Consider the following 14,406-nt stretch of genomic DNA (forward strand, 5'->3'; position numbering starts at 1 on the left):
CATAATGTCCCCAAGGTAAGTGAATGTGGTATGGCTTTGTAAAAAAGATTTATTTATGCATACAAGAACTGAGGTACAGGCCAGAGGTGCAGTGGGTGAGAGACTTCACCAGTCAGAGTAGGGAGCAGAACAGGCAGATGTACTGAAACAACACTGCTGACAGGAGCAGTGAGAGGGTCAGGAGAGGTCTGCCAGGCCATAGGGGGCAACCCCCTGGCTGGGGATCGAACTTGATGGAATAGCTTCCTAGTACTGTGCTTTAACCCTTTGAGCCACCAAGGAGGGCCCTTAACTTGACATGTTTTAAGAAGGAAAGTGGTACACAAGGGGAGACAAACCCAGAGTAAAAAACAAAACAAAAAACAAAAACAACCCAGGCTTTTCTTTTTTAAACTTATGAGAATTCAGGACTTTAAACAAAGTGACTTAATGTTATGCTAAATTGTTAGGGGAACAAGAACAGAAAAATGTTCATGATTTTTCTTCCCTAACAGCTTAGGCAAAAGTTAGTAAGTGAAGGAAAGAAAAATTTGGAAGAGATCTTGGAAATGTTGGCAAATGTTACTGAAAGGCATTGGACGTGGTCTAGTGGTTAAAAAATTACTATCAGGTATGAGTGAAAGGGGCACCATACTGAAGTGGAAGAGAAAAATGGGTTTTGTTAGGGCCAAACATTTATTATAGATCCAAGTAAATAGAGCAAGTGGGTAGCAGCAGTGCAGAATTGAAGGGACAAGGTCAAAATAAAGACACAAAAGTAGGGGTGATGGGTGTTAAAGAATAAGAGGAGAGTGATTATGTAGGGGAAAGTCAACATAGGAAATTGAGTTTTCAGTAAAATAGTAGGAAAGTAGGGAAGTGGTGTTATTGAAGTTGAAGTTCTTTCAGAAAGGAGAATGGGAATTGAGATGTGGTAGCTGTTTGTGGCCCTATGGAAATTGCTAGAGTAATGGAGAGAGCAGCTTGATTAGAAGGACTGAAGGGAAAAGGACATAATTACAAGACTCAATTTGAAATTTTCCAAACGTAAAGCAGTGTGATGACAGTAGGTAATGGCTGATGTAAGCTAAGGAAGGATTTTTTAAAAGAATGACAGCAATTCCACATGATAATGAATGTGCCCCTCAAAAGGGGGAAAGTAAAATGGGAGTTAAAGCACAAATGGATGAGTTGGCCTGGTAGCCCTGTGACCCACACCTAATGGGGTGTGGGAGCTCTAAGGTAATGGTAATTAGAACTTTTCAAAGCGCCTACCCCACTCCTCTTTATTTTTCTCTTGCTCCCCGCTGATGATCTCACTTTTCTGACAAATGCTATAATGAAACTGAAGCGGGAACTCTTTACCGACCTCCACCCCTTCCCTACCCTGTCCCAATCAATCTGTGATTTCAACATTCAGCCCAACAACGACCTCACCACTCCTAGCTCACGCAAACAAGGACACTCTAGGGGCTGCCAAAAAAAAAAAAAAAAAAAGTACTTTATCAGATTAAATGGGAGAAACCGAGTACTAACAAGTGAGACAGATTAAGAAAGCAAAGGATGATGCCACCGAGTGAGAACAGCTACTACAATCTGCCTCTTAAGCTCTCAAGTACTTCAAGATAGTTACCGTGGGCTTCGGCTAAACGCAAATGTGGCTTTGCGGGTGTGATTGCGGCCGCTCCACAGCTGCCCCCGCACAAGTCACAACGCAGCCGGCGAGCCTACCACACTGCGCATGCCCAGGACGCCCTGAAGCGCAGGTGACCGGAAAAAGGGCCAGACCAAAATGGCTGCGCGGAAGGGGGCCGGAAGTAAAGCCGCCGGCTGTAGCTGTTGCCTTGAAGCTATGGAGCGGGTTCTACCTATGTTGTTGGTGCCGGTGCCCGCCGATGCGATCGGGCGGTTGGGATCTCGGGCGAAGTTGCACAGAGAACAGGAGGTTCTGGGGAGTCTGACAGCTGCAGGCAGCCTTGAAGTGCTTTCCTTGGCTCCTGGAGTCCGGGACCGCGGTGGCTGCTGCCTGGACGGCCCATTTCGGCAGTAAGTGCTGTAGGAGAGCTGGGCAGTCTTGTGGAAGTTCGGACCCTTAATTTGGCTAGTCCCGTAACACCCTTTTGACAAGGAGGTAGCGGGAGGGAGGGGATGACAGCCATGGAGAGAGCTAGGTTCCTTCAAGGAACCTTTTCCCTGGTTGTGGCATCCCTGAAGCCTCGTTTCCGGGTTCTGGGTGGGCGGAGAACGTCTGGTCAGCTGAGGTGCTGATCATTCAGTAGAGGATGATTGCCTCTGCATCACTTCGGTTATTTCGTAGAACTCCGTTAAAGATGCCAGCTGGGGATCATTTCTTAGATTTTCCTGCTACTTTTTTCTTTCCTGTTCCTGAAACAAATACAGATTTCCTTCATTTACGGGCTTGTCCCCCTCCTTACTCGCCCCCCTCTCCCTCCAAGGGCAAAGTCTACCTTGTATATCTATTCACTCAACATTCAGCACTTATAGCTGCCTAAAAGTAGTATCTTGTATGAAGGGGGAAGACAATAAACAAAACCAAGAAACGATTTCAGTACATTACAACCCCACTTCTGTGACTCAGATTTTAAATCACTAAGTTTGGGAGTGCCCTCTCTTTGGAGTCTTTTGATTCATAAATAACATTTTTAAAATGATGTCCTTGCAATCTCCAGGTCCTCTAACAGTGCCTGACAGAACCGGTTTTTGTTTCTTACTAAATCAGTGAGTGCTTTTACCTGTTCTGTGCCTTCTTTATTCCTGAAATCTAATTGCTAGGAAGAAGAATTTCTCCTAAGTGGAAATTAGTTTATTCAACAATACCTATGAACCTAGCTCCATAAAGAAAGAACCTAGCTCCATAAAGAAAGAAATGAGGTGGAGAGAAGGATTCAGAAGTACTCTTTAAGTGAACCTGACAGAAGATTAGACATACACAGCCTGAAATAATGGAGCCATTCATAATCTGCATGAAATTAAGAGGGGAAGAGGGTCATAAAGGGCTTTTTTTTTTATTTGAAGTAAATTTTATTGTATTTTCATTTACATTCAGGTCTTTTGTGTTGTTGAACTAACTATAATTAGTTTTCTGAAAATTTCCATGTGGGGCATAGCCCATTTGCTAATGGTTGTAATAGTGTTACAGTATTCTGCCTTTTAAATATATTTTGTTTAACTTTTTCCACATTTAACATTTAGATTGTTTCACAGATTTTCACTATAAACTGTAAGGATTCAATTTAGGAAAAAATCATCAGTCTAGGTATAAAGATATGTGTCAATTTTTTCTCTAATGAGGACTAACTTTAAGCCAAGTGTTCTTAGAAAAAATTTTAAAAGATTTATTTATGCATACAGAACTGGGATACAGGCCAGATGTGCAAGGGTGGTGAGAGGATGCACCAGAGACAGAGTGGGGACCAGAACAGGTGGATTGACTGAAATACACTGCTGAGGGGAGCAGAGGGCAAGACAGGAGAGGTCTGCCATGTGGGCCACATCCCTGGCTGAGGATTGAACTAGTGATGACACAGCTGCAGCTAGCTTTGCAGTGCTGTGCTTTAACCCATTGCATCACCAGTCAAGGCCCATAAATTATTTTTAAAGGTGAAACTTTATGTGAAACTTTTTCAGATTTGGGGCTCTTTTATGTTTAAAATGTAATTAAATTTTATTTGAAGCTTTAGCATCATTACTCCATTAGCCACTGCAGCACGTTGACATTTTTACTACTTTAAAAATTCTGCTAATTGTGCTTTTCCAGTATAGTAGCCATTAGCCACATGTAACTAAATTTTTGTTCTGTTTTACAGCACCTACATTTTAAGTGCTCAGTAGCTATATCTGACTATTGACTACTGTACTGAACAGTGCAAATATATGCACACTTCTAGAGTAATAGAAGGTTCTCTTGAACAGAGTCATTCTATACTTAAATACAAATAACCACTTTTCTTACATCATGGAAAGTATTTAAGTTAACAAAAACTTGTCTTGTTCACTGTGAACCCCACCTCATACACACATATTGGTCCTTGAAACTTGATCTTGACAGTTCCTTTAAACAATATGTAGGATAAATAAAAACAGCTACCATTTCTTGGTCCTTATTTTCTTTTTACCACATACTCTTATATTCTTATGTTACCAAGAAGGAAACTAAGGGGGAAGAAGCAGGACACCTAAAGAAGTGTACATTCTCTTAAGTTGGGTGTAAAATTGATGCTTCCAAGTAAACTAAAGAACTGTTCTCTGTTTATTATGCTCTTTTACCATTCTCTTTGTGGGTAAATATAATTGTGGATATAGGATATAATGAACTTTTTTCTTAGCTTTGTGTGGGAGGATTCTCATAACAACAGCTCATCAGCAGACAAGCCCAGACTTCTCGCTCTTAGTGAAAATTATGAACTGTTCATATATGAATTTAATTTGAAAGATGGAAGATGTGATGCAACGATTCTGTGGACCTGTAGTGAGGAGACATTACAAAAGCTTATTGAAGATCACAATATCAGTAAGTATTTTTAGGAGATCTTTTCAGTATGTTTAAATCTGATATTATATAACTATATATTTCAAGAAAAGTTCTTACAAAGGTGAAATCAGGGAGAGAGATCTGCCTTGTCCATTACTGTAGCCACCACATGGGCTATTGAGCACATAAAATATGGATGCTGAATTTCTTTAGGTGTCCAGTATATACCAGAGTTTGAACACTTAGTAAAAAGTAAAGTGCTTTATTAATAGCTTTCTGTATTAATTACATGTTGATATATTTTGGGTGCAGTGAAGTAAAAAATGTATTAAAGTTAGTTTCACCTTTAAGTGTTTTAATGCTTTATCTTAAAATTGTTTTCATCAAAGTAATAATTGTGTCTAATATTTCAGTTGCATAGCATTATAAATCAATATCTGTGTGTGCTATGTTATGTTTGCCACCAAAGTCTAGTTGTCCGTCTCTCATTGTATAGTTGATCCCTTTTATTTGATTTACCCACCTCTCTTTCCTTTTTATATTTTAAGATGTTTGGAGATTTTGTTTGTTCATTCTTTCTTCGGTGCAACTGTGGAAAATTTTAAATTCAGTATGTGGCTCACATTTGTGGCAGGTGTTAACATTTCTATTGGACAGTGCTGGTCTGGACTGGTTACATAGCTCTTTACTATTGATACGTCCTTTCCTGAGGGCTGCTGGAAGCTGGAATCAAAATATGCAGGGTTCTATTTTTTTTAAGGCAGTAACATACTCGTCATCCATGTCTGTAAAGTTCCTTCTTTAAGAAAAAAGTCATTTTTGTGTGTGGGGTGGTAAATAGTCTTTTTTTTTTGTATCTGCTGGTTGCTATCAGATTGGCCTCAAACAGAAGGAATAGAAACATTTTAGAGCATCTTTATTTACCCCCTTATCTACTTTCCAGTGACCACATGTTTAGGTGGGTATGACAGTAACTGCCTCGAGTTGAACTAAGTCATGTGCTGTTTTTTTGTCTTGTTTTGTTTTACTTGGTTATGTCATGTTTACAAAATCCATTTTACCATTAGTAAAATTATGACCCATGTGTTTGAATAATATACTTTTGCTTCATAGGTACTTCCATATTATCTTTGAAAGTTCTGTCATTTCAAAATAACACATCCTTACTATTCATCAACAAATGTATCATCCTGCACCTTATATTTCCGGAAAGAGATGCTGAAACTAGAGTACTCAACTGTTTCACATTACCCTTACCTGCACAGGCAGTGGACAGGATTATTGACACACAACTCTGCAGAGGAATTCTTTTTGTTTTGAGTAGTTTAGGCTGGATCTGTATCCTTGGCATTAAAGATGTGATATGCAGGGGAGAACAAATACCCAGAAAGGTGAGCATTTCTAAATTACTAGTTTTAGGTACTGGGGTGTAGGTAGAATGGTTGGTTTTTTCAGTAAAACTTTTTAGGGATAAAGACTTTGATCAACTTAAAACTCAAATTCCTTTATATTTCATATAGATATTTTCTAGTATATGTATATATTTCTTCATGGCTATAATCATCTAACCCAAGTTATTATGTTGCAATACTCTGTGTTACTCATATATTCAAAATATACTCCCTAAATTCATTATGTGCTTGACTTGTGAAGGACATGGATGATTGCTTATGAGACATTTTTTTATATATGAATATAAACTACCTTTTATCTCTAGAGATAATTCTATTATATCAGTGAGTCATATTTTGTTTAATCATCTGAGATTTGGTTTTGAAAAATATTAGACTTTAATTGCTAGTAGATCTAAATTTCATCATCAAAATTATTTTGAGGACTCATAAAATGATCCTTTATGACTTGAGAATTTTCATCTTTAAAGATTCTTTTTTTTCTGCTTTAGGTAATCATACCCTGTATTAACATTTCTTTGGTAAAATGTTGTAAAATAATGGGTTAAGTTCATTTTGTTGCCAGGTTATATAGTAGCACGGTTCAACATGGTAGGCAATAGGTATATGTGATTACTGAGCACTTGAAATTGGTTAGTGTGATTGAGGAACTGAATTCTTCACTTTATATTAAATTTAAAAGGTGATACTTGATTCAGTTATTAGAGAACTTTAAATACACACAGTTGTTTCAAGTTCTTAAATGTAAATTGTATGAATGCAGATCAGTTATTTCCAGTGAAAATTTAATGTGCACATTGAGATGTACTTTAAGTATAAAATACCAGCTTTTGAACTGATGTGAAAAATAAAAATATTTCAAATTCTTATATTTCACATTTAATGGAATTTGAAACTATTTTGAATTTTTGTAATACATTTTGAGGTAATTTGAATATACTTGGTAAAATAGAATATATTAAAATTGGGTTTTTAATTTTTACTTTTTAATAAGGTCGCTAGAAAATTTATAACAATTGTGATTCACATTATATTTCTCTTGGGCAGCTCTGTGGAAACATTAGCAGTGTCTGAGGGCCTGGCACAGAGTGGGTATTAACTTACATTGAATGAACTCTGTCAAGTGGTTTATTAAGCTACCAACTTCATAGTAATCTGGCTACTATGATGAAGGCTGCCTTACTGTTTTGCCTTCTGATTCTGCACTATAAAAGTGGAGTAATGAGGTCTTTAGCTTGATCCTGTCTTATGTTTTAAATGGTCAGGCATATCTAAGACTGGCTTTTCTTTAACTCTAACTCAACGATATTTTTGACATTGTGGATGGTACACATGTAGCTCATGTGGATTTAGCGCTTCACGATGAAGATATGTGTAATGATCAGCAACAGGAGACAGCCAAGATTTCTTCCTTTACTTCACTGAAAGTGTCTCAAGATCTAGATGTTGCAGTTATTGTCAGCTCTTCCAACTCTGCAGTTGCTCTTAACTTAAACTTGTATTTCAGGTATGTATACTATTGGGATCTCTAAGGGCTATAGAGTTTAAAATGTACTTGTCACCAGTTTTCTCTATTCAGTTAGATCATGTTCTCTAGATAACTACATAATTAAGGTTGTTACTACATAATGATGTGTGTAAATGCTCTCTACCTTTTCACTTTGTAAATCACTTCATATATCTTCAAGTTTTGGTTTTGATTTATACACTTACATATAGCTAATATCATTTAAGTAAAAAAGTAATGAAGCACAAGTTTTAAAGTCTTTGGCTATCATACAGTAGCTACTCACATCTTGCCCCACATTACTGTGTAAAAGAAATAGTGTTTACTTGGTGTTAGAATTCCTTAAGTGGCTCAGGGTCCTAGATACTTTGGGGATCACTATTCTCCTAAAAGGCAATCAGGATATGTTAAGCTAGCTTTCTCCAGCTGAGATTTTCCTCAGATGTTTCCCTTTCCCTTGGAGGGGCCAAACTTGTGTCTATCTAAATTAGCAAATTGAGTGCTGATGTCAGATGCTTTTTGATTTAGATGTTCTAGTTGCTTCTGATTTTATGATGTTTGAGTAGAGGGGGTATATATGAGTATATGTGTGCATGTAAACAGCCTATTCATTGCAATTTGCTTATCTAAAAGGCCTCTCTGGTGACTTAGGGGTTAAGTCTCAAAGCTAGTACCACTGCAGCCTGAGTTTGATAACCCAGGGAGCTGACCCACATGTGGCATAGCAGACCTCTCCTGTCTCACTTACTGCTCCCCTCAACAGTGTATTTCAGTCGATCCACCTGATCTGCTCCCCACTCTCTCTGGTGAATCCTCTCACCCCCTGCATGTCTGACCTACACCCCAATTCTTCTATGCATAAATAATCTTTTAAAAAAAGGAAAATAAAAGTAGACCAGTCTACATTTTATTACTTCCAGTGTTTATCTGTATACTTACCTCACCATCATCTATCTACCTTGGAAAACAATTTTAAGGTGAGAAGAGAGAAAAATCTACTCAGCTACTCTGGCCCTTCAGTTGGTCCAACACCCAAGGGCATTCTGAGAGTAACCTGCACATTCCTTTGAATATATTTTATTGAACTCAGCTATTGTAATATTAACCAAAGAAGAGCTATTGCTGTGTTCCCTGCAGTAAATTTGAAAATATGTCCTGTCTAACTAAATGAGTGATGCCTATTAATTGTTTACATGAATGCTCTTAAGCTGGTATAATTTCTGTGGCGTTGCTCTGAAAGCTAAGCTTTTTTTTTTTTAAGATTTATTTATTTATGTATACAGAACTGGGGTATAGGCCAGAGGTATAGGGGCGGTGAGAGGATTCACCAGAGACAGAATGGGGAGCAGAACAGGCCGACTGATGAAATACACTGCTGAGGGGAGCAGCTGGGAGGATGGAGGGGACAGGAAAGCTCTACAATACCACGTGGGTTACCTCCGGGGCGGGGATCGAACTCATGCTGAAGTGGCTTTAGCTTCTCAGTGCTATGCTTTAACCCACTGCACCACCAGGGAGGGCCCTAAGCTTTTTTATTTTATAAGATTTATTTTATTTATGCATACAAGAACTGGGGTCTAGTTAGGTATGGGGAGGGCATGAGAGGATTCACCAGAAATAGAGTGGGGAGCAGAACAGCTAGATCTACTGAAATATACTGCTGAGGGGAGCAGCTGGTGAGGCAGGAGAGGTCTGCTATGCCATGTGGGTCAGCTCCCTGGCCAGGGATTGAACTCATGCTGCAATGGCTGTGATAGCTTGATAGTGCTGAGACTTAAACCCCTGTGCTTGCCACTAGGGATGCCTGAAATCTAAGTGTTTTTATCTTTCCTGTCACCTGGCCCTAGCACTGCTTTCCTGACACACAGTATCATTCCCCCATTTTAATTTTATCAAGTTCTGTTTATCCTTTAAAGATGTACATCTTTCATGAAATCTTTCCTTACTGAAACATCTTCCGCTCATAGGTTTATACTCATAATTTTTCTCGTCTTTGAATACCTGTAGCACTTCTACTTTGAACTACATTTGAGCACTTAATTATATAGCTTTACTTCCCTAAGTTTTTCTTGGTCTTTCTAGAATTTGTAATCTCCTTGACTCAAACTCATGGTTTGTTCTTTCAATTCATTATCAGTGACTTTCTTTCATTTTACCATAGCTCTCCATTCCTTGTGTCATTATTTCAAATTTAATTTGATTATTTCTGACCCCCCCACTCCTCTCCATCGCTATAGTATATCTTACTCTCTGATCACAACTCACTAAACTTTCTACCTCACTTACACAAGTACACATACTTCATCATCTGATTTCATTGGAATTTTTCCTCAGTTGACCTCTTAAGACTGCTCCTATCTTCACTTCCCTGTATTTAAGCTTAGTTTCTGGGACCCGTCATTTCGGTCTAAACTATTATATATGTACCCTAAACTCTTCATTTCTGCCCTATGGTATCACTTGGTCTGACAAATTTTTAAAAAGTATTCTGCCTTCTTAGTTTCTGCACCCAGGCAACTGAGCACTTGTGAGAAAACCATGAAGGAAAATTGATTCCACTGTACGTTCATATTTGCTGCCTTCAGCCTGTCTCAAATTTGCCTGGAAAGTTTGTCATTTTTCACGAGCACATTCTTTTCAGCAATGCTTTTAACCTCTATTTATTCCTTTACACTGGACTCCTCCTATTTTATAAAGAAAATAAAACTCATGGAACTCCCTTACTTAGTACATTACATTAGAAGCCCACTTTCCTGCCCCATCTCCTTTGTTTCCCCTCCTGTGCAATGGAGATAGTTTCTTTCCTATGAAGATCCACCCCTCTGTGTGTTCAGGATCCTATCTCTTCTCAGCCATCATTTTCCATTTCCTCTCTTTTTCTCCATCTCCACCTCTTATGTATTAGGTCAACGTTGAGTTAATCACCAGGACCTAGAGTTTGCCTCATAAATACTTCTTTTTTTTTTTTAATATTTATTTTGTAGAAGAGCTGAGGTGTAGGCCAGAGGTGAAAAGAAATGAGAAGATACCCCAAAGACAGAGTTGGAAGCAGAACAGGTAGATTGATTGAAATACACTGCAGCAGGGAGGATCAGGGAGGACAGGAGAGGTCTGCTGTGCCATGTGGGTTAGCTATGTGGCCAGAGAACTCAGGTCACAAAAGTGATAGCACCAAGGCTTAATTAACTCTTAGGACACCAAGTAGGCCCCTTGTAAACATTTCTTGAATTTGTTTATATCTTTCTTAATTTCTATATTATCACTGGTCCATACCACTATCCTTTCTTACCTGATCTTGCTTGGGGTTTATTTACCTCATAGGATTGTTTAAAGGTTAAAATAAGATGGTTTATGTTGTTATTTTTATCATAACACCTGCAATATAGTAGGTATTGCTTCATAAGAGCTAACTGTTCTTAAGGATCTGATTCTTGAGGTTGACTTTCACTCTGTCATAGGGAAATTTACTGTCCATACTGTTTATTTTCTTTGATACTTCCCACTCCATTTTTTTTCTTCTGAAACACAATTTTTTAATATTTTAATTCCGGTTTTTAAAAAATAATATAATAGTTTATTTTTACATCATTTTGTGCATTTTTTCCATCTCAGTTGTAATCCCCATGGGCTTCCCATCACCAAATCACCTGTGTGCCATCACCATAGTCCAGTGCATTTCCCTCCCCTCACTGTTTTTGATCCCATTTCCCACTCCACTCCAAATAAAATGTCTCTGATATATTTCTCATTATTATTATTATTTTCTCGCCTGGTCTGTTATACTTCTGCTATGAGTGGTATTTTTCCTTTTCTTTCTGGCTTATTTCACTAAGCATGATCTTTTCCAACAACATCCATGTTGCTGCAAAAGGCATGTGTTTTATTTTTTTTTGTTTGCTGAGTAATATTCCATAGTGTGTATAAACCACATCTTTTTAATCCAGTCATCCACTTTTCAGCATTTGGGTTGTTTCCATGTCTTTCCAATTGTAAATAAAGCAGCGATAAACATGGAGGTGCAGGTGTCTTTTTGAATCAGTGTTTTTGTGTCTTTGAATAGATACCTAGGACTCCCCACTCCATTTTTAACAGGAGCAGTAGTAACAGATATGGGTTTGGTCATTAGTTTTTATTTGGCTATCATTTTAAAATGTAGGCAATACCCAGGACACCTACTACGTGAAAGAACTCTAGAAGACCTTCCTATTGAAGTACCCAAGGGGATAGATGAAGATGATCCTACTAATTCTGACTACAACATGAAACTGGTCAACTTCTCCTTCCAAGTTGATAGGTATAGAAACCTCCTTTTTGGATTGACTTTATTACTTATATTTTTTCCCTACCAAGCTGGTACCATACTTTTCTCTGAAGATATTTTCAGAGGTAGATGCTTTTTTAAAAAATCATCTTTGTTTTGGCTTATAATTTTACATGGTGACTTGACAATAATCGGTGAATCCTACTCTATCTTCCAGGTCTTGGAAAGCCCAGCTGTCATCATTGGATGAAACTCTAAAGAACTCTAGACTGGAGGTTTTTAGTGGCATTCCATGGTTTCAGGGTATTTTGCATTTAGAGTCCCCTGATTCTAGAAACAACAGTGCTACTATGCCAGGCTGGACCTTAATTCCCCAGGACATAATGCACAGCCAGTATAATTTTCCACAGAAATATGATACCAAGGCCAGTGATCCAGGAAGATCATGGAAGATCATGCACATTAGTGAACAAGAGGAACCCATCAAGCTTAAATGTCTGTCTGTGACAGGATTCACTGCTCTGTTTACTTGGGCAGGGGAAAGTACAGGTTGTACCATTGTCCTTTGGGATTTGGAGACCCAGGCCATGCAGTGTTTTCCTCTTGACAAAAAGTGTATTCCGGTAGACACCAGTGGAGACCAACAGCTGTGCTTTGTTTTGACAGGTGAGTGTCTTGTATCAGATTAACACTCATTGCTGAGAGGTATGCTTTCTTAACTTTTGTATTTTGCAAAAGTGCTTTAGTTTTGTTTTTTTTTTTCCTTGTTCTTCTCCCCCCCCCCCAGTTGTGTTAGTGTCTATTCTCACTTCAAGTGGCAATCTTTCATGTATGAAATTAGGTGTTACTTCTAATAAGGCCTCATGTTCATTTTTTTTTAAATGAAGGTCATTTCTGCATAGCCAAATACTAACATACTAAGAGATAAGTTCAAAAGTAATAAAATATAGCAGGGAGTGTTCTTTTGAGTTCATTGTAGAAAAGCAAAGGTTGCAAGCTGGCTGTGTGTGGCCATGTGTGGAATTTGGATTTATTTTGTTTGCGTGCACTATCCAGGCTTTTTAAAAAAAGATTTCATTTTTTATAAACATGAAAAATTAAGAGAATCTCACACAAAATCTGCATTTCTAGTTGTTAGCAAAAATTGGTAAGGTGTGGCAGCACTGGATCTGTATTCCTGCAAAAATTCAGTGAGTTGAAGCTAAACTTCAGCTCAGTTAGGTGGGCTGTTTTCTTTCTTGTTGGGTTCTTCTCACACTTCTCTCACCATCTGTAGCATTTGGGTTTGATATGTCAGAAATTCATTCAACATTTATGCTATAACATCCTATCGAACATTATTATTGAAATAATCATGTGTTTCTTCTTCAACATTCAAATTTTGGTAATCATTTCTGTATGTCAAGAGCATGCTTTTATTTTCATAAACCATCAATGTGATATCTAAAAAGCTTAAGATTCCAGATGTTGATAGTGCAGAATAATATCAAGTGTATTATAATAAGCTTGTGCTTATTGTTTCAAAAATAAAACTCATCTTGAAAAACATTAAAGCATTATGAAGATTAATAGTATTCAATGTCCATTAAAATATATTTGTAGTTGTAGTGCTAAAGTGTTGAATAATTTGAAATTAATTCCTAACACTGATACCTACATCCTAATAATTTATTACAACTAACTTTTTTTTTTTCTGTAGAAAATGGACTTTCTCTGATTTTGTTTGGTTTGACTCAAGAGGAATTTTTAAATAGACTAATGATACATGGAAGTGCCAGTACTGTGGACTCTCTTTGCCATCTCAATGGTTGGGGGAGGTGCTCAATCCCCATACATGCACTAGAGGTAACAGAATTAATGTCAGTAGAACTTTGCTTAATTGTTTTTTGTCACTTTTTGACTGTTCATTATTTGACTAAAGATTTGGGAGAATTCATTTAACCTAGCCCTGAAACAAGTATTATCTTTACTCACTTATTTGCTTACTTCTTACTATTTAACAATCCTACTTCTGCTTAGTAGGTTAACTTTTTGCATGTAAAAGCCAAATGGTTATAACAGCTATTTTTTCTTAAAGTTACAAGAAGGGTCCTCCCTGGTGGTGCAGCGGGTTGAAGCTCAGCACTGTGAAGCTAGCTGCAGCCACTGCAGCTGATGTTTGATCCAGGGAGGTGACCCACATGCGTGACAGACCTCTCCTGAGCCATCTGCTGCTCCCTTCAGTATATTTCAGTCTGCCTGTTCTGTTCCCCAATCTGTCTCTGGTGAATCCTTTCAACCCCCACACTTCCAGCCTGTACCCCAGTTCTTATATCCATAAATAAATAAATCTTAAAAAGTTACAAGAAATGGAGGCAACAATAAACCAAAGTGGAGACAGGCTTTGAAAAGGGGTGACCTTTTATTTCTAATTTATGGTTCCCAGTCTTTTAATCCATCTATAGAAGTGCCATAACCTGAATTTATATACCATTTTGTAGTTTACAAACACTTATATATAGTACCTAAATTTTTCCTAAAACAACTCATGTGATGGGTTTTTCTTCATTTCATTTTACAGATGAAAAATCTTAGAATGTTGTTAATAGTCCTGTAGCTATATTAGTAAAGACAGGAACTACAGTAAAAGTTAGGGCACTGTCTATTAATGCACAGCCCCTGAAGAGTGAAGAATGGGAATTTAATAATGTATATGCCTTTTAAATTTTTATTTACTTTTTAAAAAAATATTTATGCTTACAAGACTGGGGTACAG

The 14,406-nt window shown here is 37.7% G+C and overlaps 1 protein-coding gene across 2 annotated transcripts in view; it reads left to right on the top strand.

The window, feature by feature from the left end:
- The first annotated feature begins 1,771 nt into the window (after positions 1 to 1,771).
- SPG11 (spastic paraplegia 11 (autosomal recessive)) overlaps positions 1,772 to 14,406 on the top strand; it is a 65,586-nt gene continuing 52,951 nt past the window's right edge. Inside the window, exons 1-7 of one of the 2 annotated variants that reach the window (XM_004687542.2) lie at positions 1,772 to 2,025; positions 4,326 to 4,510; positions 5,585 to 5,809; positions 7,189 to 7,390; positions 11,547 to 11,684; positions 11,869 to 12,317; positions 13,351 to 13,496. In XM_004687542.2, the coding sequence (XP_004687599.1) occupies positions 1,772 to 2,025; positions 4,326 to 4,510; positions 5,585 to 5,809; positions 7,189 to 7,390; positions 11,547 to 11,684; positions 11,869 to 12,317; positions 13,351 to 13,496 (1,599 nt within the window). Of the gene's footprint in view, positions 2,026 to 4,325; positions 4,511 to 5,584; positions 5,810 to 7,188; positions 7,391 to 11,546; positions 11,685 to 11,868; positions 12,318 to 13,350; positions 13,497 to 14,406 lie in introns of those variants that run through there. The other variant, XR_001145720.1, reaches the window with a different exon arrangement.

Source organism: Condylura cristata, unplaced genomic scaffold, assembly GCF_000260355.1.
Source record: "Condylura cristata isolate star-nosed mole 26May11 unplaced genomic scaffold, ConCri1.0 scaffold00023, whole genome shotgun sequence".
Taxonomy (NCBI): domain Eukaryota; kingdom Metazoa; phylum Chordata; class Mammalia; order Eulipotyphla; family Talpidae; genus Condylura; species Condylura cristata.